Source organism: Pleuronectes platessa, chromosome 13, assembly GCF_947347685.1.
Source record: "Pleuronectes platessa chromosome 13, fPlePla1.1, whole genome shotgun sequence".
Taxonomy (NCBI): domain Eukaryota; kingdom Metazoa; phylum Chordata; class Actinopteri; order Pleuronectiformes; family Pleuronectidae; genus Pleuronectes; species Pleuronectes platessa.
The window spans coordinates 10,332,341-10,356,958 of record NC_070638.1 but is presented as its reverse complement, the minus strand read 5'-3'; the positions used below and the strand labels follow the sequence as shown (position 1 = coordinate 10,356,958).

At 42.3% G+C, this 24,618-nt stretch overlaps 2 protein-coding genes across 3 annotated transcripts in view; both read left to right on the top strand.

The window, feature by feature from the left end:
* Positions 1-14,703, top strand: part of LOC128454079 (laminin subunit alpha-3) — a 57,813-nt gene extending 43,110 nt beyond the window's left edge. The window contains exons 48-84 of the mRNA XM_053437252.1: positions 7-120; positions 983-1,095; positions 1,190-1,270; positions 1,363-1,463; positions 1,540-1,593; positions 1,684-1,835; positions 2,296-2,406; positions 2,502-2,613; positions 2,722-2,889; positions 2,980-3,176; positions 3,629-3,745; positions 3,937-4,091; positions 4,265-4,406; positions 4,513-4,612; positions 4,725-4,841; positions 4,932-5,102; positions 5,194-5,345; positions 5,464-5,655; positions 5,748-5,896; positions 5,999-6,161; positions 6,261-6,388; positions 6,882-7,026; positions 7,121-7,216; positions 7,309-7,466; positions 7,555-7,672; positions 7,780-7,920; positions 8,249-8,379; positions 8,567-8,701; positions 8,798-8,918; positions 11,596-11,729; positions 11,867-12,047; positions 12,187-12,345; positions 12,451-12,616; positions 13,123-13,277; positions 13,944-14,037; positions 14,151-14,270; positions 14,404-14,703. Of these exons, the coding sequence (XP_053293227.1) occupies positions 7-120; positions 983-1,095; positions 1,190-1,270; positions 1,363-1,463; positions 1,540-1,593; positions 1,684-1,835; positions 2,296-2,406; positions 2,502-2,613; positions 2,722-2,889; positions 2,980-3,176; positions 3,629-3,745; positions 3,937-4,091; positions 4,265-4,406; positions 4,513-4,612; positions 4,725-4,841; positions 4,932-5,102; positions 5,194-5,345; positions 5,464-5,655; positions 5,748-5,896; positions 5,999-6,161; positions 6,261-6,388; positions 6,882-7,026; positions 7,121-7,216; positions 7,309-7,466; positions 7,555-7,672; positions 7,780-7,920; positions 8,249-8,379; positions 8,567-8,701; positions 8,798-8,918; positions 11,596-11,729; positions 11,867-12,047; positions 12,187-12,345; positions 12,451-12,616; positions 13,123-13,277; positions 13,944-14,037; positions 14,151-14,270; positions 14,404-14,546 (4,986 nt within the window). The 3' untranslated portion in view covers positions 14,547-14,703. The remainder of the gene's footprint in view (positions 1-6; positions 121-982; positions 1,096-1,189; positions 1,271-1,362; positions 1,464-1,539; positions 1,594-1,683; positions 1,836-2,295; positions 2,407-2,501; positions 2,614-2,721; positions 2,890-2,979; positions 3,177-3,628; positions 3,746-3,936; positions 4,092-4,264; positions 4,407-4,512; positions 4,613-4,724; positions 4,842-4,931; positions 5,103-5,193; positions 5,346-5,463; positions 5,656-5,747; positions 5,897-5,998; positions 6,162-6,260; positions 6,389-6,881; positions 7,027-7,120; positions 7,217-7,308; positions 7,467-7,554; positions 7,673-7,779; positions 7,921-8,248; positions 8,380-8,566; positions 8,702-8,797; positions 8,919-11,595; positions 11,730-11,866; positions 12,048-12,186; positions 12,346-12,450; positions 12,617-13,122; positions 13,278-13,943; positions 14,038-14,150; positions 14,271-14,403) is intronic.
* A 2,014-nt stretch (positions 14,704-16,717) lies between these two features.
* LOC128454076 (tetratricopeptide repeat protein 39C) lies at positions 16,718-23,849 on the top strand. Of its 2 annotated transcripts, XM_053437247.1 has the most exons (14): positions 16,718-17,167; positions 18,780-18,828; positions 19,471-19,599; positions 19,974-20,088; positions 20,220-20,622; positions 20,884-21,052; positions 21,170-21,263; positions 21,352-21,459; positions 21,535-21,644; positions 21,735-21,858; positions 21,947-22,044; positions 22,752-22,856; positions 22,945-22,983; positions 23,171-23,849. In XM_053437247.1, the coding sequence occupies exons 1-14, from the start codon at positions 17,022-17,024 to the stop codon at positions 23,258-23,260; spliced, it is 1,779 nt and encodes a 592-aa protein (XP_053293222.1). In that variant the 5' UTR covers positions 16,718-17,021; the 3' UTR covers positions 23,261-23,849. The 2 variants fall into 2 exon arrangements, with proteins under 2 accessions (XP_053293222.1, XP_053293223.1); XM_053437248.1 differs by lacking the exons at positions 16,718-17,167; positions 18,780-18,828; positions 19,471-19,599 and having other exon boundaries at positions 19,989-20,088; positions 20,162-20,622.
* Positions 23,850-24,618: the final 769 nt, after the last annotated feature.

Here is a 24,618-nt window from a genome sequence, read left to right as displayed (position 1 = left end):
TTTCAGAAATGTGCTCCTGGTTTCTACAGAAACAACAGTGGGTCTTCCCTGGGCCGCTGTGTGCCCTGCGAGTGCAACGGTCTGGCCGACGAGTGTGAGGACACGACAGGGAAGTGCCTGGTAAGTGATAAACTCTCGTTAATGACCTCAGGTTGACAGAGCAGACAACCACACATACCTACCACCAAGAGGGATTAGTTTAGTTAGGCCGACTCTAGTGTAAATCATGCCAAAGTTTATTTATATAGCACGTTTAAAACAACTGCCCAAGTGCTGAACAGGCTTTAAACAAAGATTAAAGAATGTAAAAATATATCTGAAAAACAGAGAATAAATAGAAAAAGCAATAAAGCAAGTATCATAAATGATTATGAATTAGAATATGGCACAGTAACAGATCAAATCAAGGTCTCAAACTCAAAAATTGGTCTAAGCATTCATTTAAAGGTTTTTAGGGTCTGAGATGTTCTATTATGTAGCGGTTCTATTAGAAAACAGGAAACTTTTGATCCTATTACCTTTAAGGTACATCTGTGGGCACATCGGTGTCTCCTTTGCATGTGAAGTCTTTTTTTTATCACCATATCAGAGGCATTATTTAATATGGCCTCCTGATTTCCTGTCATGGAGCCTGACTCGCTAATTATCCTCCTTGTTGGAAGGATGAGCCTTTACGCATTTCTAAATCTCCACCATCTCCGCTGTGTTGTTCTTTTGTAAGTTGCTCAAGACCGGGCCTGTGTGTGCAATGCATGCATGGATCCACGCCCTCACAGCAGCGGCTGAAAAGAGGGCATCAAACACACTGTTTGAAAACTAACCTTCTCTGTGCCCCCATGTGTAAAATCAATATAAAGTACAGTGTGTGTGTGTAAATGTCTAGCATGAGTACACACTTTTTTTAACAGTGTCTCATATTTGCTTCTTGACATCCTTTGCTCATTTGCCAGTGTCTTTAATTAACACATTACATCATTTTCAGAAATGTCAGAAAAACACAGCCGGGGACCGATGTGAACACTGTGAAGATGGTCACTACTACGCGGGCGGGACATGCAGAGTGTGCCCGTGCCCGTTCAGCGTGGCCACAAGCAGGTGGGAGGGAGCAAGTGGTACACTCCTTAAAACAGCTGTGTAATAATCAAAGGGGAAAATGGATTAAATCGTAATTTTCGCTGTCACTCCACAGTTTCGCTGTAGGCTGCAGAGAGTTTTTTGGAGATATCACCTGCATTTGCAAATCAGGCTACACTGGAGACAAGTGTGAGAGGTGAGAGTCTTCACGGACGAGTAATGGAAATACTGTCAGCTCATTCTCAGCTGTTCTGCCTCTTATTCTGACTTATTCCTCTTCATCTGAAGATGTGCTCCTGGTTACTACGGTAATCCACTGGCCCCAGGAGGACGTTGCAAACTCTGCCAATGCAGAGGCGACGGGGGCATCTGTGATCCCCGGACCGGAGGTTAGATCACTGACAGCCACAATTCGATATTCCCAGATTTTGGTTAGTTTAATACAATGATTTTTCCTCTCCTCAGTTTGCAAGAACACCCTGGAGCCTGGAGACACCAACACACATGAGAAATGCCAAGGTACCTAGAGAGCTGTTACCTTTGACTCCGCGACATGCATTTTACGCAAAATGTATTTATCTGTCAGTCAAATCGTCCTTTGTGTTCCAGAGTGTGACAGCTGTGCCCAGACATTACTACACGACCTGGAGAAGCTGGACGATGAGCTGGGACGTATCAAAGCCAAGCTGGACAACGCCAGCGCCAGCGCCTCCTCTAGGGACAAGCTGAAGAACCTGGAGAAGGCCGTGGCCGACACCAAGGTAACAGACCTCTCCTGAAACCATGCTCACTCGCTGCGACAGCCACAGAAAGGGCTGATAACCTCAGAGACTTGATCACATTCAGAAAATGCCAAATACTAACATCAGATCCACGGCCATGGGCACTGATATCTTTGTACTTTGCAGGCGACCACTTCCTACACATGCACACACTCACACGTACACACAAACGGTAATCCCCCGCTGATAAGCACCACAACCCCGTGTGTCGAGACGAGTTAGAGACTGCACCACTGGATGCCAGTGTCTGTCGCAGCAACTTGTCGAGTCTCGTCCCCTCAAAATCTATGTGTTGGATCCACCTCACTTGACTGTGCATTCTTTCTACTTTTTTCATGTGTAGGCCTCATGAATAATTCTCAGTGCACCAACTACCACGTATGGATTTCTGCTGTTATAAAGCTGTTGTTACATCTCTGTTTTTTAATTTTTTTTACAGATTCTTGTCAAAGAATTCAACTCTGCCATCACCGCCCAAAAGTCCCGGATCAGCCAGCTGGAGGAGGACACGAGCACTCTGGTAGACGACGTCAGCGGCCTTAAAGGAAAGGTAGAGTGTCGGAGCCAATACTTATAGGATCACCATTCAACAAGTGAGAGGGACTTGTGTGTAAATGTGTATTTTGTGTACGTGTTTGTGTTCAGGCAGATAAAAGGTCCGTTGATGCCGACAAAGCAGTGGCAGACGTTGAGAAAACCCACAGGAGGGCGAAGGAACTGGACTTAGAGATTAAAAGCATGCTCAAGAAAATCCAAGGTGAAGGGAAACTTAAACTCAGTGGCAGCACAACAGCGCTTGTTATACGTGCTGTTGTCTCAAGATGTTTTACATGTTAATAAATGGCAAATTTCTGTGTGTTTGCAGCTCTGCTCGATCAGCTGAAAGAGTCGGGCACCAGCGGCGGCACGGTGCCCAATGAAAGCCTGGGTAAAATGCTTGCAGATGCCCAGCGTATGGTGAAGGAGATGGAGAACAGGGACTTCACCCCTCAGAGCACGGCTGCCGAGAAAGAGCTGGACGAGGCTGAGAAATGTACGACACTGGAGACAAATTCTGTAAACATCTCCCAAAACCAAAACAAAGTCTCTTGAAGACTCTAGTTTCTTCTCTTCTCTTCTCCAGTGCTTGACCACATCAGGGTGAATGTAACTAAGCAGTCTGACCAGAACGACGCTGCGGCAAATAAACTCCGCGGCCAGCTGGAAGGTTACGAAGCGAAGCTGAAGGACCTGGACAAGGCTCTGAAGGAGGCGACGGACTTGGTGAAAAAAGCCAACGCTGAGAATGGACTCAGCGCTAAGGCCCTGGCGGAGCTGCAGGTAACTCACAAGTTATAATAAAGTCTTATTTTTACGAGAATATTTCAGTCGAGTAGGACTTAGAAATTACTGGGGTTACCTTCTTACACATTTCCCCAATATGGCATCATACAATAGTCTTTATTATACATCTAAATGATAAAATATTAATCAGAATCAGAATCAGAATCAGAAGTATTTTATTGCCAAGTAGGTTAACACCTACAAGGAATTTGCTCTGGTAATTGGTGCTTACAATTAACATAGAAACATAAAAACGCAATAACATAAAAAACGCAATAAATACAACATACATAGGAAAAGCAATAACAAATAGAAAACCAGTATATATTTACTCACTGTTTACCTCTTATTTACTCACTTTTCTCCAATATCTATACAAAGTAACATTTGCACATACTATACTAGTAATTACATAGTCATAATGAAATGTGTCCATATGCTTCCTACAGAAACGTATTGAGAACCTAAAAATGGAGCGGAAGACGGTTGAGGAGCAAATGGCCCTGGCAGAGGATGAGCTCCAGAAAACGGTGGATTTGGTGAAAACGCTCACCGACAGTAAGACGGTAAACACTTGCCTGCTTTGTTACAATAAATGACCTCATCTCCAATCCCACACCGACGGGCTCTCGGGTCCTAACACGCCGTCCCCTCAGATAACGATCGCTGTTTTATTCACTGTTCACTGAAGTGTGGTAAACAGAATTTTTCTGCTGCTGTGAATAACTTGCACCCATCCCCGCCTTCTTCACATCAGGAGTACGAACAGCTGGCTGCACAGCTGGACGGTGCCAAGACCGATCTGACCAAGAGGGTGAACAATATTTCCAAAGCAGCCGACCAGGAGGACATTGTGGAGAGAGCGGAGGAACATGCCAAGAACCTCCTCAAGATGGCAAAGGCGCTTCAGGAGTAGGTTTATTGTGCAAGTAACAAAGACGCAATAACTGTCTGTTGCTTGTGCTGAGATTTCCCTCCTGGTTTCAGTGCTAGGCGAGCATTAACATCACTGCATGAGATTATGTGGTGGTTGATTTCTCCGTGTGTCTGTGGTTTATTTTTCTTCCCTTGTTTCTTTGTGATAGTTCTGTGAAGAATGCAAGTGGACGAACTGAGGTGCAGGACGCAAAAAACGCCATCGACGCCTACAAGAACATCACAGATGCCATTAACGCTGCTGAGGCCGCAGCAAAAGAGGCCAAAAATGCAGCGGACAAAGCCTTGAAGGTAAACCACAGTAACTTCTTTTTAGCGTTATATAAAATATCACTAAGCTTTTGACAGAACAAAGTATTATTGAGTCAGTTTAAACAATTCGTTTTTCTTAATTTAGAACGTGAGGAGCGAGAACCTCAATAAAAGAGCAGAAGAACTGAAAAAGTCTGGTGAGGCCCGGGTGCAGGATGCTCGTGAGGCCGAGGAAAACCTTCAGGGTAGGCTCTCTTTTTTTAAACTGTTAAAAATCTTATTTAATCTTTTTACTTTGAAATGCCCCCCCCCCCAAAAAAAAGCTCAGTCACCAATCTTAGTTTTTTTCTCCAACAGAAGCGACCAACCACCTCGCTGACCTGAAGAAACGTCTGAGGGACGCTGACAACAAGAAGAAAACTCTCAAGACAGACCTGCTTGATGCAGCGGACCAATTAAATGACATCAACAGAGGTAGCGCAAGTAAAGGCATCACATGATGAGCGCTCAAATGAATCTGTTGCCAGAATTCATTATTCCTCTCTTTGTTTTTTTTCCGATCAGATGACATCCGTGTTATGATTGACGAAGCCAAGGAGAAGGCAGCTTCAGCGAACAATAAGGCGAGCGACACTATGGACAAACTGGCCGCCATCCAAAAGGAAATTGACAAGATCAGTGTCACTCCTGTGGACTCCAACCTCGGCAATATTTTGGAAAATGTTGACAAAACGGGTTAGAATTTGAAAAACGTTTTTACATTATACACATGTAGAGTTAAAAGTATGGCCTTTTTAAACCCATTGCATTTATCTGACTCTTGCAGTGAAGGACTTATTGAACACCATCCCATCTCTGACCAATAAGATCTCAGAGGTGGAGAGCCTGACGTCAGACCTCTCATCCATTGGCAACATATCTTTGAACATCAAGATGATCAAAGAGCTCATCGAACAGGCGCGAGACGCGGCCAACAAGGTGAGGCTCCACATCTGGCCACGTCTCGTTTACACCTCCAAGCCTAAATTTAACCAACCAGTACCCCTTGTGTGGTATCCCTCTCTGTTGGCTCTAATTCTCTACATCCTCTCTTCAGATTTCAATCCCGATGAATTTCAACGGCAACGGCCACGTGGAGCTGCGTCCGCCCTCCAATCTGGAGGACCTGAGAGCCTACACTTCGCTGTCTCTGTCGCTGGCGAGGCCCAAAGGCAGAGGAGACGGACGGCGCCGGCGCAGACAGACGAAAGAAGAAGACATGTTTGTGTTGTATCTCGGCAGCAGAGATGTAAGTGAATCCCAAATCAGCAAGTCAATATGACACGAGGATTTTTGTTGTTGTTGTTGTTCATAATGCATGAACCAAACTCTGTTTTGCAGTCTTCGAAGAACTACATAGGTATGGTTCTGAAGAAGAACGTGCTGCACAGTGTGTACAAGCTCAACGGAGTCGAGTACGAGATGAAGTCGGGCTATATCTCCAAGTCTGATCCCCAGACGGCCACGTTTGATAAAGTGGATCTACACAGGTGAACTAGCACTGCAGTTCTGTGTAGAAGAGTATTAATGCACATTTATGCCATCACTCTTATCCTGACTGTGTTTAACCTAACTTTAATCTCACGATTCAGGATTTACCAAGATGCTCAGATTGTCCTCACCAAAGACATCACGTCGTCTACTCCCGATACGCCGATACTAAGCAGCAATCTAGGGGAGGAGAAAAAGAACCTGCTGGACCTCAGCCCCAGTGATGTTGTTTTCTACATTGGAGGCTACCCTGCCGACTTCAGTGTAAGCAACATTTAGATAGCAACATACCCTAGATTATAAAAATAAAGTTTAACTAGCGTGAGTTTTATGAATACCCTTCTCTGTTTGGCCTCTCCTCAGCCGCCAGCTTCTCTGAACCACCCCATGTACGAAGGCTGCATCGAGTTCTCCTCCTTCAACGACAAAGTCATGAGTCTCTACAACTTCCAAAACGCGGAGAATATAAACCAGATGACTCCGTGCAAGAGGTACTTCCTGACATGATTTGCATTTACAGACACTCAAATTCGAGATACAGAATGTGTGAGTGATTTTAACACAAACACAATCGGGGGGCTGGGGGGGGGGGGGGTATATGACACATTGCACACAGTTCCCCTTTTTTTTTAACAATTGATGCATTATACAGATATGTCGAATGAATATAGAGGCGCTATGGATACAAGCACATTAGATGCATTGTGGGAGTAGATGCATACACACAAATTCCCAAAGCCACGGATACATGCACATTACATGTATGTATGTGACTATATTGCATTGCACACACTTACAATTGTGTACAGGGGTGTGAGAACAGCTGCGTGCACCCTCAGCTCAAGAGTCACCTGATAATATCCCAGTGACCATTCAGGCCTCTGTCAAAATCTGTCAGTGAATTAGCTGCTCTCTCCGTATTTCCAAAATCGAAATAACCAGATTTAAAGAAAAACATATCTTCTGATTCTCCACTCTGTCTAGGTATGTAAAACCGAAGGATCACTATTTCTTTGAAGGCACTGGATATGGCAAAATGTTCATAGATAGGACATCCTCCAACCTCCTCATCTATATGTCTGCCTTCGCGCGGTCAGAAAACGGTCTCCTCTTATATATCGGAAGCGAGGTAAGCTATTCTTTGTATTGATACTGTTTTAATCTAATGTCCTTATGCTTTTGAATTTGAATTATAGCTATCGTTTGTTTTCTCTTCCAAACAGGACAAATACTTCACAGTAACTGTGGAGAAGGGCTTAATTTGTATAAATAGCAACTTGCTACAAGAACAAGTAAAAAGCACAAAAAGATTATTCCCGGTAAGAAACTTTTTTTTATGATCGCTCAAATGACACAGATAAATAAAGAGTAAATTATTGAACAACACCTTGCTTCTCTCTCGTTTCTACAGAGTAGCGATTATGTGGATATCCTCATCATTATCAACAACAAAGGACAATTTGTAATCCGTGCCAACAATTTAGAAATGGCTAAGGTCAAAGCTGAGTTCACCAACAGCGAATTTAAAGAGTACTATATCGGCGGTTTGGTGCAAGACCTGAGGGAAAAGTATGTGGTTTTCCCTCTTAGTCATTTTGTGCCATCAGTGTTTCCTCACTGTGCAGAAATAAATAGATTTTCTGTTTCTTCTTCACAGACACAACATCACCATTCAACCATTCACAGGATGCATGTCGAATCTGAAGCAAAATAACGACTTTAAACCTATAGATGAGCAAGTTGGCATCGGCAAAGGATGCCCCAAGGATTCCCTGGTAGGAAATCACAGTTTTATATCCCTAATTTGTTTGTACATTCACATCAGAGCGTGAACCAATGTGACGTTAATTAACTGATGCATAATGTCGCTGTTCCCATCTAGAGTTCTCGTAAGGCAGAGTTCAACCTGGAGAGCTCCCTCTCCGCTAACCTCCCAGGCTTTACCCTGGACAACGATCTCACGGTCTCCCTGGGATTCAAGAGCACGGAGAATCAGGGTCTCATTCTACAAGATAAAAAGCTGGTAAGTCTTTGCTTGTGTTTTAAAATCAAATTTTTGTTTCGCCCCACAGCAACAAGGTTGCTGGTTTGAATCCCACTTCCCTCTGTGTGGAGTTTGCACTCCCACTTTTCCTCCCACAGTCAAAAGATTGTGGTTAAGTTAGACTCTAAATTTACCCTAGATGTGAATGGTTGTTTGTCTGGTTATGTTGCTGCTGTGCTCACCCAACAGCTACAGCGATTAAAGACTAAGCGGTGTAGATAATGGATGGGTTTGTATCTGTGACTGATCTGTGAGAGACCACACGTAGATCTCAGCTTTTAAGAACGTGTTTTTTTCTACTCTCTAGCCTAATGGGATTATACTCTCACTCCTCGATGGCCACGTTGTTCTCAGTTTCAACGACAAGAGGCTGAAATCGAACAGACAGTACAACGATGGCCAGTGGCATTACCTGACTGTGAAGAGAAGAGCTGGAAGGTATGACCGAGCCAGTGAATATAACTATAAACATTAATAACGATATATTAATGTCACAATCGACGCTCAGGCATATGTATACTGATGAAAAGAAACAAGTGTATGGACTGTGATACCTGAAGATTAGATCAAACTTTGGTCACATTAAATGCAAGAAAAAGTGAATTTACATGATTTTTCCAAACAGGATCGAGCTGTATATTGACGATGACGATGAGGGTCAGACGCTGAGCGGCAGCACTCCCATTCCTAACACAGATGGCATCCTAATCCTGGGAAATAAACAGTACAAAGGTTGCATCTCCAACCTCTACACAAGAAGGTAATCTTTCCTTCCCCGTGCTTGATTTTAAAATGGATGTCCTGCCCAACTGTTATTATTGTTTTATTGTTTATTTTTCTTTCCGTCTGTTTGCAGGCCAGCGAACATGTACAAGGCCGAGGACTTAAGCCCCTTCGTCTCTTCTGGAGACGTCCTGGTTGATGTTTGTACCTCTGACAGCCCCGCTCAAATGATGCTGGACCGCATTTCTAAGAAGGTGAGTTACAAGCTCCCACATTGTGTGATCCATTGTAGTCATCTGTTTATTCAATTATCTTGTTATTATGGAATAAAGCTGCATTTCACCTGCAGGAATTTTCCTCAGAAACTATGAACCTTTACAGGAACTTGAGATGGTAATACTTAACAAAGGTCAGGGATGCATCCAGGGGAGGGGCCAGGGGGACAGTGGCCCCAGCTGAAATCAGTCTTAAAAAATCTAGTCACTTACTAACAATAATAACAATAATAACTTATGATTGGCTTATGACTTAGAGAAATCCTTGATCCACCACTGACAAAGGTAGAGAAACATTTGGGGTGGGGCTTGCAGTGTTGGAGAAGCCTGATTGGTCGAGTACTAATTTCTTGTGTATTGAATGCAATTTACCTGTGGTTGTCATTTTCCAATCAACAGCAGCAAGATCTGAATTTCCTCAATATTTACTGTTAGTCAGTCATGTATGCTCTACAGTCCTTAATTTACCACCATCTAGTGGACTGGAGAGGAACAGCTTGTTGTAGCTGTCAGTTGTTCTCATGTAAGGGTACTCTCCCCTGGACCTTTGTTTAAATTGCAGCTTTAATGGCACTTTATTTGTAGATATGACTCAAAACTAATATGTACATTATGAACATAGTGACATGATGATTATTGATTCTAGCTGTAAGTCACACCCAGCTTTCATTTTATCCTTCTTAAACTTTCGTACACTTGAATTGTCAAATTCGGTGTTGGTGTGTTGTTCACATTTTTTAAATTATATTTTGCTGCCTTGTTTCCAGAGATGAAGAAGGAGGAGCCCTAAAGAGCCGATGATGCTGACAAGAATCTAACATTGACACGGAAAAATGGCCGTTTGCACCACGATGTTCATTTGCTTTTGCACAAGCTCATTCATTTGCAGTGTACTTGAATAAAAAAAACAGCAACTTGCATGAATGTTCCAGTAATCATCATAAGAATTATAAATTGTATTGTAACCTTTGTGTCTTCTATTTAAAAATCCAATAACGACAAAGACTTGTGAATAACAAGCTTGAAATCATTTCACGTCTCTTCTCTTTCTTCCATGAGCCACTTTTTAACAGTCAATCACAAGCACGTTCCCTCTAACTCACCACTCATCTCAGCGCTAAAGCATCACAATCAACAACAAACACGCCTGATTATCATCATTATCATCATTATCATATGGTAGAAGCAGTAACTTTAACCATCACATAAAATGACTTCTAGTCATGATCATTGATATCAGTAACTTTCACTTTTAAGACAATTATTATCAATCAAAAGATGCATATGGACTTGAATATTAGTTATTCTACGTTTAAACTGAATCTTCCTTTTTGAGTTGCAGTTGGGTCATAATAGCCTCATAAAATAGTGTAACAATACAAATAAATGACTAGATATTGAATTTAAATGGGGTCCAGGCATTCAGAAATATTGGTATTGATATAACATTAGTAGCAAAATGAAAGAATTTCCTGAGATGAAATGCAACTAATTTAGTCCTTGCAGGGGAAAATGGGAGTACTTCTGGATCTTAAATACATAAGTACTCTCATCGTATCTTTTCAGAAGTATCAGTGTATTTTTACAAATCATTGTGGATCTTGCATGCGCACCATCATTTACTAAACTCTGTTACTTTATCCTGATCATCTGATTGAAGGAGTTCATCTCACAATTACAGTCTGTTCTCCATTAACCTCTTAAATTATCTACATTAAATAATAGATTTACAAGTGTTGCATGAGTCCAGAGAAGTGCACTGCACTGGTTCACTATGGTCCAGACGTGTAGATCACCAGCAGGGAAACAGACTTCTCATAATGAAGCATGTGATGAAAAAAAAGGATATGTCAACTATTAATGATGTTTCTTTATTATATCAACACCTCGTGAGCCATTTCAGAAAAAAAAATCTCAGATTTTGAGATTTTTTTTTTTCTTTAGAGTTTTAAAGTTCATCACTTTTAACATGAAGTCGACACCAAATAAATCATTTAAGGAACTATTCTCCTGGTCATTGTTAACCAACAGTTGAAAAGCCCACACAGGAAGTTTATGGGGTTTATGCTAACTCCAGGATCAGATACAAATATCAACTGATGTCTATATATCAAACTGAGCATCCTGTTGTCAGTTCTAAAAACAAATGTTGAATATACCACCACAGGGTTTTCTTTTTCAATTTCTGGGAGTTGGAGACATCTAGTGTCTTTCTGGTCTGCAAGGCAGCAGCAGTTATTCATGTGGCCATTGATCTGCAGCTATTTTGATCACTTAAGTTCAAGTCAACTATTCAGCAAGCATCTTTTTGAAAAAAATCAATATTTTTAAACCTAGCAATTGTGAAATTAGGAGGACATCTAGAATTTTTTGGGGGGGATGTCCTAAACCTAACCCCAGAAATTAATCTAAGGAGTTTGATATAGAAAAGAATTGGCTGATCTAAAAAACTATTTGCAGATCATTTAAATAATCATTGTTTGAAACTTAACATCCTTTCATACACGTCCTTAACACTGGAAACAATTGAGGTTCTAATGTTTTTTATTTGCAGAGTTTTCCCTGACCTTCCGACAGAGATCATCAAAAAGCTGTGATGTAGCAGAGATTGATGCACCAACCCTGCACCTTGTGTGTTTTGTGTTAGCCGTTTCAGGATGGTGTAATGCAGCCCATAAATGACAGTGGATCAGCGTGTGCACTGCCAGCCCAGGTTCCACACGCTTATCGCATGGGAGGCCCTGTGAGCAGCCTGAGCTACAATCTTCCACTGCCGGTGCAGCTGTCCAGGTCAGAGAGCAGCCGGCACACATGAGACATCAAGTGGACAGACACACACACACATACACACACACACACAAACAGACACACACACACACACACACACACACTGATGATGATGGTGCTTCTCTTATCTTCATCCCCAGAGCTCACTTCTCTCTGGATGTCAGGACCGAATCTTCTGAAGGTCTGCTGTTCTTTGCTGCTACCAAAGGAGGGCGCTCTCATCTTGCTCTCTACATGTCCAAGGGCAGGATCAGACTGTCTGCAGGCACAGAGAAGAAGATCTTCAACAGGGAGAATTACGATGATGGAAAGTGGCACTCGGTCAGTGATCACTTTGTATTTCAACAAAGAACAATACTCATAACAATTTCATAACTAATAGCATGGAACCAATAAACCAACATGAAGGAAGGAAACTACACACTTTATGATTCTTTATGTTTGATCTTGTTGTTTGTAGATCGTATTCAGTTTAGAGAAGAAGAAATTCCGATTGGTTGTGAATGGGATCAGAGCTCAGGATGGTCAGCTGACAAACACTGAGCTGACGTCCATGCAGCAGTATGTGCATCACTTGTACCTGGGCAGTGTCCCCGAGTCCCTTCACAAACAGCTACAGGTATAAAAAACATCACACACACAAACACTGGTAAATTCATACAAACCCAGTAACACAACTTGATTGACAGATTATCTATCAATGTATTTGTTTTTACTTTTCCAGTTGAAGTTCCTTCCGAAGCAGAGTGTGTCTGGCTGCATCCGTGGTTTTAGAATGAACGGAGTGCTCATGTCCAAGCCAGCCTCAAACCTGGGTGCTGGCCCCTGCTTCAAGGGACCCACACAAAGAGGGGCCTATTTCTCAGGGAATGGAGCACACGTTCTAATCAGTGAGTACCCACAATAGTCACAATCAGATAGATAACACTCTGATTGTGTTGCGCAAAGAAGCATTTGTAATGATCACAATGATTTCTAAAATATTCTGCATCAGGAGCAATTATACACAGCCACACAATTTGTGTCTCTCTGGACATGACACGAAAACTATTACAAATTAAAGACAAAGCTTTAAGAGGTGATTAAGGTTGAGGATTTGTTCATTCAAAGGTTCCATGGATTATTCAAGATTATGGAAATAAAAGATTATGTATGAAGAACACAGTTAAAGCACTACAGGAATTTCTTAGGAAAAAAGGAAAATCTTAATATCTGAAAGAAATCTTTCTTAGATTTCCTTGTATTATAGTAATGTGCACGTACACAGTAAGACAAATTCTGTATTGCATTTTTAACAAACGTTTGAACCAATTTCCCACATTTCCAAGTTGTGTTAATACCTACAGTCTAAATCAAATCTCTGACAATGACAATCCATGATGTTTTCTGTTTTCAGATGACTCCATTGCCGTGGGCTCCAACTTTGAACTGCTGTTTAATATTCGTCCACGAAGTCTGACTGGACTCCTGCTACATGTTGGTGATTTGACCAGGACACAAAGTGGAGCCGGGAGGAATCACTATCTCACTATCTACCTTCTCAGAGGAGAGGTGAGACTCCACTCCACTACCTCTAGTTGTTGCTGTCATGTTAGTGGATTTAAAAAAACACCTTTTTGTGTCTGCTCTTACACCAAGGATGTGTTTATTTAATAAGAGTCTTCACTCCGTCATAATATTAAAGTAACACTAAGTAACTTTGAATGAGGAACAGCGCCCCCTGCAGCCACACGTCATGATTAATTCTGGGATCTATGTCCAAGGGTTTTCATGAAAAGAAAAACATGGCCGATCAATCTGTTGACCAGAGCTCTAATTGGGTGCCACTCACTGAACTAACACACAACTGAACGGTGGCTATTACCCATGATCACTGGCTTCCTGATCTAGGGAAGCTGCCACTGAAACAAATAGACCAAACTCTATTTAGAGTTATTCATATTTTAAAAGTTTCATCACTTCATTTTAGAGATAAATACTGGTTTTTAATTACTTATTTTAATGTCTTTTTAACTGATCTACAATTCAGGATGACTCTTGAATATATGGGCCTGACTCATAGTCAGTTACACACTTCTCAAAAGAGCTGATCACTAAATTAACATAGAGCAGACATGCTCCTTGAGTCAAAATGATTTTGAAGCTGTTATTTTAAGGTATAAAAGTAATAATATAGTATAATAATAAAGGGACATGCTGCGCCATTGACATTCACAGGTGGTGGTACAAGTTAACAATGGAAACGGGAACTTCATGGTGTCTGTCAAGCCCAAAGCTTCTTTGTGTGATGGAATGTTTCATAAAGTTTCAGGTAAAACACACACGCTCACATTCAGAATGAACAATCCCTGCTGTTAGGACTCATTAGGAGGCTGTTTTTGAATGGTGATTAAGTCATGAAGCCATTGTCCATGTATCTTCCAGTAATCAAGAGGAAGAATGTTGTGCAACTACACGTAGACACAGTGGACAATTACAAGATTGGACCACCGTTCTCCACTGTCCCGCAGACCAAAGCACCCCTGTATGTGGGTGGCGTTCCAGGTGAGTGTAATCTCAGTGTTAATCTCTTAATCTCGGATTCTAAAACATGAGATAAAACCACGGCGACATGTTGACAAATTCTCCAGTTTTGATATCAATAGCAGTTTGAAACCCCTCACCTGTTTTCCTGCAGAGACGCCAACGCAGCAGACGCTCCCCCTCACGTCGTCCTTCGTCGGATGCATCCAGGACATGAGGATCAACGAGGACCCTGTCTCTTTCCAGAGGCTCCCCGCTGCGTTCGGCCCCGTCAACCTCAAAGAGTGTCCGGGTTGAGCACACGCGTCTCACTGTGTCATCACCACACAAACCTTGGGACCACATGATCCACCGTCAACCACGTGCAATCTGTTACCGAGACAGAGAATGTGTTTTGTATGTAAGAATGTACATATTATGAGGAGTGTGTGTCAGTGAGTGTGAACGTGAGCGTGTGTGTTTGTAAATTAGAGACATGAGCAGCAGTTGACAGTTTCATAGTAGCTGCCTCTTTATTCTACGTTTCTGTATTTATTCTGTGACACCAAATCATGATTCATTCTCTGAAGACAATCAAATGCTACTGTAAATGCTGGTGACGGGTCGGAGAGAACAACCCAGCACTTGAAGAAACGAACAACAAATGATGCCTTTTGTGATTGTGATACGCTTATGTTGTTTTTTTTTATGTATGAATCAAACGTTTATACCCTACTTCAAATTATATTTACACCACTCAGAGACAATGCATATGGAGAATTCTGTATTTGAACTGGTTCATTCTTCACACAGTTTGTTCCCATATTACTGCTGTTCTGAATTCATTTTCCAGTTTGCATTCCTTCTGCATGCATGACAATGTTCTGTGCTGCTGTTTACATCAGTTACACCAGAAATCAGCTTGTACTGAATTTTGTGGAGCGTTTGACTTTATGTTGAAAATCTACTTTACATAAATCTGGTCTGTAATGCTTGGGACCATTTATCCCCTTTTAACGGTGCATGATGTCTCACACAAGGTCATTCATGGAAAACATGAATGTGAAAGTGATAACACAGCTGAAAAAAACATAACACACTGCAAAAAGCTACAACCATACCGCAAAAGCTACAACACGTATGCAAAAGCTATACAGCACAAATGAAAAGCTACAACACAAACAAAAAGCCACAAGAAAATGGCAAGAGTTACAACAGAAATGCGGAAGAGCCTACACAACCGCAAAATCCACAGCACAAACACAAAAGTCACACAAACGGAAGCAACAGAAGTGAGTAACAATGGGTGTCTGTGACTGGCTTGACAGGTTCACACAAACAAAATCTCACTCTAGTCACTCACTTCCGATGACATAATGTTTCCGTTGCGTGTCTTTTGTAGTTGTTTTGTTGCTTTTGCGTTTGTGTTTTTTTCAGTTAATGCACATGTGTGAGACTTATGGGCCACCATACGTATTTTTATACACATACAATTCTCCACCAAGTGTTTATTTACCTGCCTTTTACATTTACACCAACATTTGTGATATGAGAAAAATAATATGCATGATGATTGGTAATATTGTACGTGCATTCCTGTGTTGTGACCACTGACTTGTAAAGGATTTTGTAATCTGTTCGTTATAAATACTTTGTTTTGTGCCATAAGTAAAAAGATCTTTTGACAAAACAACATTATTTTATGTTCTGACGTGTGTTTACTTCTGATTGTAAGATATCGATAAAAAAAACTTGAAATATACATGAATGGGTCTCATATTTGATTTAGAAAAATACCTACAATGTCTATGTTCCTCCATATGCCTCCGTTATAGCAGGTGGATTTTTAACAAGCGTCTGAAATCGAATGAGTTTAGATGAAGTGGTGTTGATCTTTGTCACAACACAGTTCTCTGCCCCTCAGGGAAACATATTATTCTTATTCTATGACGATTGAAACCTGTTACAACCTTTACAGTCTATGGTTAGAGGTTCGAACACGCAGCAGGCTCTGCCACACACATTCCCCTCGAACCTCATTGGCTGACAAAGTAAATGCACCACGCCCACTCTCGTGCTGCCTTCACTGACTCATTGAGATCTTCTGAGTGAAAGTTGTAGAAACAGGTGTTGCGACTAATTGCCACCTCGAATTACAATAGCAACAATATTCATACTTACAACTTATTCATCCTTTTTATAATCCCATCTCTGTGGTTATTGCCCCGTAGGTGTCATTTATTTTCATCTAATCAGAAAAGTGGAGTGAGGCTGAAGTGAAAATCTTTATTTTTAATCTGTTGCTGTGTTTTCTTCTATTTTGCTTAGTTTTTTTATGTGTTCATGTTTTGTATTACTCCCTGTTGTGCTTTTTAATGTGTTGCTGTGTTTTCGTACTTTTGTTATGTTTGGGGATTTGTTGGTCGTGTTGTGAACTTCAGGGCCACCGTACACACAGCTATAATTCCGGTGGCTCTTTGAATGCATCACGTTTCCGGTGTGAACGCACTAACGCACCGGGCAGACAGAGGCAGGCGGGCGGCGGGGAATCGAACAGTGACTCCACCGCTGTGACAACCGACAGCTACCGACTACGCTCATGTTGTCATGTCACCTGCACCTGTTCCCTGTTTAGTGAGACAAACATGGCTCTAACCGCGGGTTCTCTGACGGGCTCCAGCGGCTGAGACTCTCCAGCCTGGAAGTGAACTCACCGGACCCTCCTCCTTCCCTCCTTCCGCCCGTACTGCTCTGCTCTCAGGCCGCGTTCACTCCGTGGCTCGGCTCCCTTCCATGGCGGACCCTGCGGACCCAGCCCCGGGGGGCGAGTCCAAGGAGAAGACGGAGCGAGTGGACGACGCGGAGCTGGCTCTGCAGGGGATCAACATGCTGCTCAACAATGGCTTCAAGGAGAGCGACGAGCTCTTCAGAAAACACAGGTCTGTCTGCCTCCGGGTTTGTCCCGTTCTGAGACATCACGATGTTTCTGCTTCTGTTGCTAACTCATCTCAGTGAAGGGAGCATGTACATGGTGCATCTCATGCACCCCCCCCCCCCCCCCCCAGCAGCACAAGCTGTACTTTGCAACATCCATGTCACGAATCCTGTTTGATTCCCCCATGTCCGGACTGTGACCTGTGGGACTCCTGCAGGACCGTGATGGACACCTTCACTGTAAATGTCCCGAACCCCAGTGAGCAGCTGGTCCTTCCTGTCAGGCCAGTTCTCTTGCTTCCAGATGCACGGGTTCAACATGTCAATCCTCGCTCAGCTCCCAGCACATGGAGGCTGTCCGGATTGGCTGCACCTGCCTCAAGGGATAGTTCACCTCGAAAATGAACTTTCACTCATTGTCTATAACCGCTGGATGGAGGGGTGGGTGACGTGTTTGAGACCACTAAACACTTTGGGAGTTTTAGGGGTAATCAGCGATAATTATTGATTTTTTCATTTACAAAAGTATTTTTAAATTTTTTTTATTAATTCCCGGTGAAAACCAGCTAAACAAACCAACCAACAAACAGACGGGGTGAAATGATAACCTTAAAAAAAGGTTTGGGGAACCCCTGCTCTCACTCTTGACCAACCAGAGACCACTTGATTGCTCATGCTGTTCTGTTATTGGCTCCCACCCTTGAACGTTGAAGCCACAGCAGGGCAGCCCCTGTGTGGCCTCGCCCCCCCGGGGTCAAACCTAAATGTCACCTCTCTCACTAATTGAGTGACGCTCTGGGTGTCATCCTGTTTTGATTGCATCAGCAACAAAAAAAAAATAGATGAAGGGAAGTAAAAAAAAAACCCACATTGGCAGTAAATGAGAGAGGCCGTGAAACTGACTGTGTTGACCAACTTCCTACTCGCACTGTTAAACAGTGTGTCGCATTATGGATGAAGGATAGTATTTACCAGGAGGTTCAGTGTATCTGTACCATATGAAATCACTACATTTATTCTGAATCAAGTTATTTATGTTTGTGACCAGAGATGTTTCCGTAGCATGTTTCCTTCCTCATAAGAAACCCGGACTTTGCACATTTATCGTTACAAAGTACAGATCTGATGCCAGAGCATTTAAAACGAAAGCAACTTAAACAATAAATTTGATAGCTGTATGCGACCAACCCTGACATTAAATAGGATGATTGCTATTCTTGTTTTCTGGCCTGGATCACGTTAAGCCTTTTGAAAGAACAAATGCATACATTTGTAATTATTAAGCTTGACATGCTTGTGCCACCCCTCTGAACTTTTACTTGTGGGACATATTAGCTAGTTCAGGGCAACTCTACACTACCAGAAAGAAAGTTGCAGTTTTATCTCGGTGAAACCAATAAACTTTAAAGACGTGGTATAATTCAGAAGGAAGATTCCCGTTCTCCCTGTTGCCCGACGGCAGAATCAGAAGAATTTCTAATGCTGGTATTGGAGCATCTCCAACTGTGACACTGTGCTGTCTGTCAATCAGTCCAGTGTTCGATGCCTTGTCACTCCGCCTCATCTGTCACTGACATGTCAGTCGTCTCATCACTTCTCCTGTATCATCTCTTTCAGGAACCACAGTCCGCTGATGAGTTTCGGGGCCAGTTTCGTGAGTTTTCTGGTGAGTGCAGGAACCGGATCCTCAACGTGGATCGTGGATACGTGCTGCTGACTCAAATGACTGATGAATTCCTCTTTTAAAAGGACCAGTTCCTTTACATAATGACGTTCAAGGAATTTCCCTTTCTCCCTTGTGTTTCTGTCTGGGGGCAATGCCAATAAACAAAGCCTCAAAACAGAAGCAAGACTAACTGCTGATTCTGTCCAAAGCAACTTATAATAATAATAAGTTAATTCACACATAACAGAAGCAAGTAATGTCATTTAACACGTCATTAAAAATCCCTTGTCACTCACCCTTTGACAGTATATCTAGTTCTTTGTCAGTAGTTGCTGTACAACGAGACAAATACACTTGTCTCCCTGTGGCTGGAGTTTTAAAGTGTTAATTTTTGCAGATTCTAAGTTTTTTGTTGTGTGTAGGTGGCTGCATGCTCTCTTCATCTGTGACAAGCTGATCTTAAACATGTTAGAAGGAAACTGGGATCCAACTGTAAATAGTTTGTTTGAAATCTGTAAACTGTTTTCTAGCTGTCTGGTCTTCGGGATTAATCCCAGGATTAAGATTTCTGCTTTCTAGCAGTTGGCTTTATTTGAATATCAATGTTAAGCCGTTGTTGTTCTTCTGGCCACCTCTGTGTAGAACGCCATGATGACGTTTGAAGAGGAGAAAATGCAGATGGCGTTCGAGGACCTCAAAGCTACAGAGAGAATGTGCGAGAGCGAAAACGCCGGCGTCATAGAAACCATTAAGAACAAGATCAAGAGAAGTGTGAGTAACCTCTTAACATTAGATAGAGTGTCTTCAGAAAGTATTCAGACCACTTCCCTTTCTGCAGTTTATTCTGTCGTAGATTTCTAATGACAAATTGAAAATATGTTTTAACAAATTAATTGAGCATCAAAAACTGATGTATCTCCTTTTATAGACGTATATAAAGCCATTATAGAAGTATAGTCCTACTATAATACTTATTTATTATCCTATCTACTGAATGTAGAAATGTATCAAATTCATGTAAAGTTACTGTATATAGAACAAGTATATTTACGTATATTTAACCTGAAAAGGAGCATTTTAAAATGGACCACAGAGTCCAGGCTTACTTGTCAGCTCGTCACATCGTTGGGTGTGTGTGTTGGCAGATGGACTCCCAGAGGTCAGGGGGCGCTGCAGTGGACCGACTCCAGAGGCAGATCATCATTGCAGACTGTCAGGTTTACCTTGCCGTGCTGTCTTTCATCAAGCAGGAGCTGTCAGGTACAGCATCTAACTGCACTGACCGCACGTTTACTGGTGTGAGATGAAAACAAGATGTTTGTTTATCCAGCAGGTGATCAGCATTGATATCATCCGCTGTTTCACTGACTGGACTTGAATTCTCCTGACAGCGTACATTAAAGGAGGCTGGATCCTCCGCAAAGCCTGGAAGATGTACAACAAGTGTTACAGTGACATCACACACCTGCAGGAGGGCGGCAGCAGGAAGAAGGAGTCGGAACACAAAGCCAAAGCGTCTCCGTCGTCCTCCTCTGAGCCGTCGGTGCAGAGCCACTCGTCTTCACCCGGGCCGAGCCCTTCCCAGAGACTGGACGGCATCAGCTCGGAGGCTCTGGACCGGCTCAAAGGTTCGGTCAGCTTTGGTTACGGCCTCTTCCACCTCTGCATCTCGATGGTGCCGCCGCACCTGCTGAAGATCGTCAACCTGCTGGGCTTCCCGGGCGACCGTCTCCAGGGCCTGTCAGCGCTCTCGTTTGCCAGTGAGAGTAAGGACATGAAGGCGCCGTTAGCTACGTGAGTACGTGAGTGAGTAGTTTAATAGGGCGGGGTTTCTATTTACACGCCGCTGCTGATTGGGCAACACCTCTGACACACCAATCTATTCAGAGAAAACATTCCTAGGTGGGCGAGCTGGCCAATCAGAGGAGACAGGACCTTAGAGAGACGGGAGCTAAAATAACTCGTTTCTGTCAGAGGCTGAAAAGAGGATCTGCAGCAACAGACAGTGTAAGGACAGTGATGTTTTCTGAACATTGTCTGTGCTTCCCCTTACAGCCTGGCCCTCTTGTGGTACCACACAGTAGTGCAGCCCTTCTTCGCTCTGGATGGCACAGACACACAGGCCGGCCTAACAGAGGCTAAGTCCATTCTCCAGCAGCGGGAGGCCACCTATCCAAACTCCTCCCTCTTCACGTTTTTCAAAGGCAGAGTCCAACGCCTTGAGGTAAATAAGAATCAGCCCCTTTTTTTTATATCCGATGCTTTGCTGATTGTTCTCCTAAGATGAGAAAACTCAATGTTGTCCTCGCTGTAACTCACACCATAAAGTTTTCCTTTCCAGTGCCAGATCAGTGGCGCCTTGACGTCCTTCAGCAATGCCTTGGATCTGGCTTCTGACCAGAGGGAGATTCAGCATGTGTGTTTATATGAAATAGGTACTATTTGTAGTCTTCACCCCTCAGCTTTTAAACCACCTTCCTCTGCACTGGTCTGCATCCTAACTCCTGTTGGTTCACGTTTTAGGTTGGTGCAGCATGATCGAGCTGAACTACAGAGAAGCCTACAGGGCCTTTGAGCGGCTGAAGACTGAGTCTCGCTGGTCGCAGTGCTTCTACGCTTATTTAACTGGAGGTGATAAAACAACAGCTGACTTGGGTTTTATGTTCATTTAGTACTTTCTCCTGATTCCTGCTCTGTGTTGCGTAGTTTGCCAAGGAGCCACGGGCGATCTTGAGGGAGCTATCGCCGTTTTCAAGGATGTTCAAAGACTTTTCAAGCGCAAGAATAATCAGATAGAGTTGTACTCCATGAAGAGGGTGAGTATGTTTCCAGCTGATTGTGTAGTGCAAACTCTTCCTAAACAACTATGTGTCAATGTGCATGCATCTGTTTACGTGTCTTATCAGGCTGAGAAGCTGAACAGTCCCTGCCTGACCAAAGAACTCTGCATCCTGTCTGTGATTGAGATACTCTATCTGTGGAAGGCTCTGTCAAACTGCTCCAGTGCCAAGCTGCAGACCATGTCTCACGGTACTGGAATGTAAAAGAGATACTTTCAAGGTCTCGCTTGTATCAGGAATAAACGTGTAAGCTTTGTTATTTTGTTTCCTTGCTGTAGTCCTGCAGGGCATCGAGGAGGCCTCGTGCACAGGCCTGAAAAACCTGCTTCTCGGAGCCATAAACAAATGTCTTCAGAATACCAAAGATGCTATTCAGGTAAGCACACGTCGTGTTAATGATTCAATGTAGATTCTGACTGATATTTTGGGGATCTGGTGCCGATTCATTGGTCAACATGTATCTAAATACATGTAAAAAGAAGAAAAAATTGCAATGATACCCAGGAAGGCTTGATATTTTACAGTTTAAGCATGAACTTTATTCTAAATAATTGAATGAAAACACTAATACAACCAAATAAATATGTAAAACTTGAATTATGAATATACAGAAAGAAAATGTAAACATGGTTTTTACTTGCAGGTACTGCTACAGGCTACAACCAGTAAATCCCCCTTGACAAGCTTAGATTACCACCAGCTCACACCACAATTCATAATCACTTCTGCTTATATGAGTCAGTCTACGATGAAGAGAGGAGAGCGTGGTGGTTGTTAATCCGTCACGGAAAGTCTTTCGATCTACTTTTCTGCGTTTGTTTATCAGTTGTATTATTATTATTGTTGTAAAATAAGTTTGACTAAACAGGAGCTGATACAGATTTGTCAGTCAAAGGTTCCTAACGTCCAACTGATATCGGCTGGGCTCTAATACAATGTCTAGAGCCTGGACACCTACGAACAGCACGATTTGTTATTGATTAACCGGATACTCATCATTTAATAATCAATACTGAGGTGATAACAGCTAGAATTGATTTATTTCAGTGGGATGTGGCTGAGTTGTTCCTCTTGTATTTGCAGTATTTCCATCTGGCCGCGAGGGACGAGGTCGGTCGCCTCACCAACTCCTATGTTCAGCCCTACTCCTGCTATGAACTGGGCTGTGTGCTGCTGAACAGCCCAGAGGCAAGTTGTGTGTGCGTGATCGAGTTTAATTGAGATGGTGGAGAAGTCACGTTATCTAAATGTGTTTTTCTTTTTTTCCCTTCTCTAGTCTGCAGGGAGGGGCCGCATGCTAATGCTTCAGGCCAAGGTACAGTAGGTCTCTTTGTTTTACACGCTCTGAAGAGTTGTACAAAACACTTTGTTTGCGTAGATTTCAAGTTGTTGCAGACATTTGTTTAGTCACAGCAAACATACATGGTTCCAGTAGGCTAATCTAATACAGTGAATACACATTTTACTCACTCTTGTCTTTTCTATTCACATGGATGATGCAGGAGGACTATGCTGGCTATGACTTTGAGAACAGGCTCCATGTTCGCATTCATTCAGCTCTGGCCTCTATAAGAACTGCAGCTCAGCCGTGACCCCTGCACCTCAGAGAGACCTGGAAGAATGGGTCTTTGAAAAAGCCACAATTTCAATCTGGGCACTAAGGTTCTACTGTTTTTAATTTATTTTTCATATGAGCCAAATGGATTTTTAAATGTGTGCAATGTAGGTGTTTTACAGAAGGACAGTTGCAAGAGGAGTTTTACTGATCTGTTACTGTCCTGAACAATAGATTTTTTTTTTTTATTGTTAATTACAAAATGACATACCAGTAAAACCAAAACACAGTTTATAATTTTGAAAAGTCAGGTCAATAATGTAAATGGCACAAAGAAATGACTACTCAGTTGTCTTTGAGAAACTCTTCTTCTTACCGTTGCAGTGTTTGTTGTTGACTTGACATTTGTTCTGTTGAGACTTTGCTACTCCACTGGTATGACCACTAAGCACTGACTTTCTATTATTTTAACATGCCCCCCTTTTTTAGCAGAGTTGTCCTTGATGTAAATACGTCTTGCTCCCATTTTAAACGTGTGCCAACATCATGTGGCTCCTTCTGCTGTATACTGGTTCCCACTTTATATCTGTTTGTTTTGACATAATAAAAAAATGAATATTGTTTTATCCAGTACAAAAATGTGTTTGTTTTGAAGTTGCCTACACATGCACATATCACTGCCTATTAATTCTAAAAAAACATTAACAGGTCGTTGCGACAAAGTCAACATTGATGAAGCCAAGATATCCACAATCTCAACTTATTGGGAGTCTCTGACGACGTTTTAAAATTGCATCAAATAATATATAAAGTAGAGTAAAACCAAACCTGAAGGAAAATGAGCACTTACATCATAACTAAAGTGACAAACTATCTTTTAGAAATTGACGTGTACTTGAATTTATTAGAATGTCCTATGTCCCATTCACTAACATGGAGGAGAAAGGGTTTATAACCTAACCGTATTGCCACCAGGTGGCACGTCTTGTCTTTTCCAGAACTTTACATCCACTTCTTGAAAAATGTCAGATTTATTATAGCTTGTCTAAACACACAATTAAATGTTAAGCTGTCGTGTTGCTTTAGAACTGGGAAGTCGTGTTTTAAAGAGATTCTGAATTGCAGATTCATTCTTTTCACTTCTGAATATCCAACTGTGCTGCTTACATTAGTAACATTGCTGTAAAAACATGGGTTTGGTGGCTTTGAGTTTCACAGCCAGTTATTTACCAATGCTGAATTAATTTGGATTCCCAATACACATCCAGCAATTCATCTAGATTTAGGATTTGATCTGATCCCTTAGGGTTCTGTGGATGAAATGCAACCCTCTGAAAAAAAGGAAAATGGTAAATCACAAAGCTAGGAGAGCACGGACAGGTTTGGATAGACAGC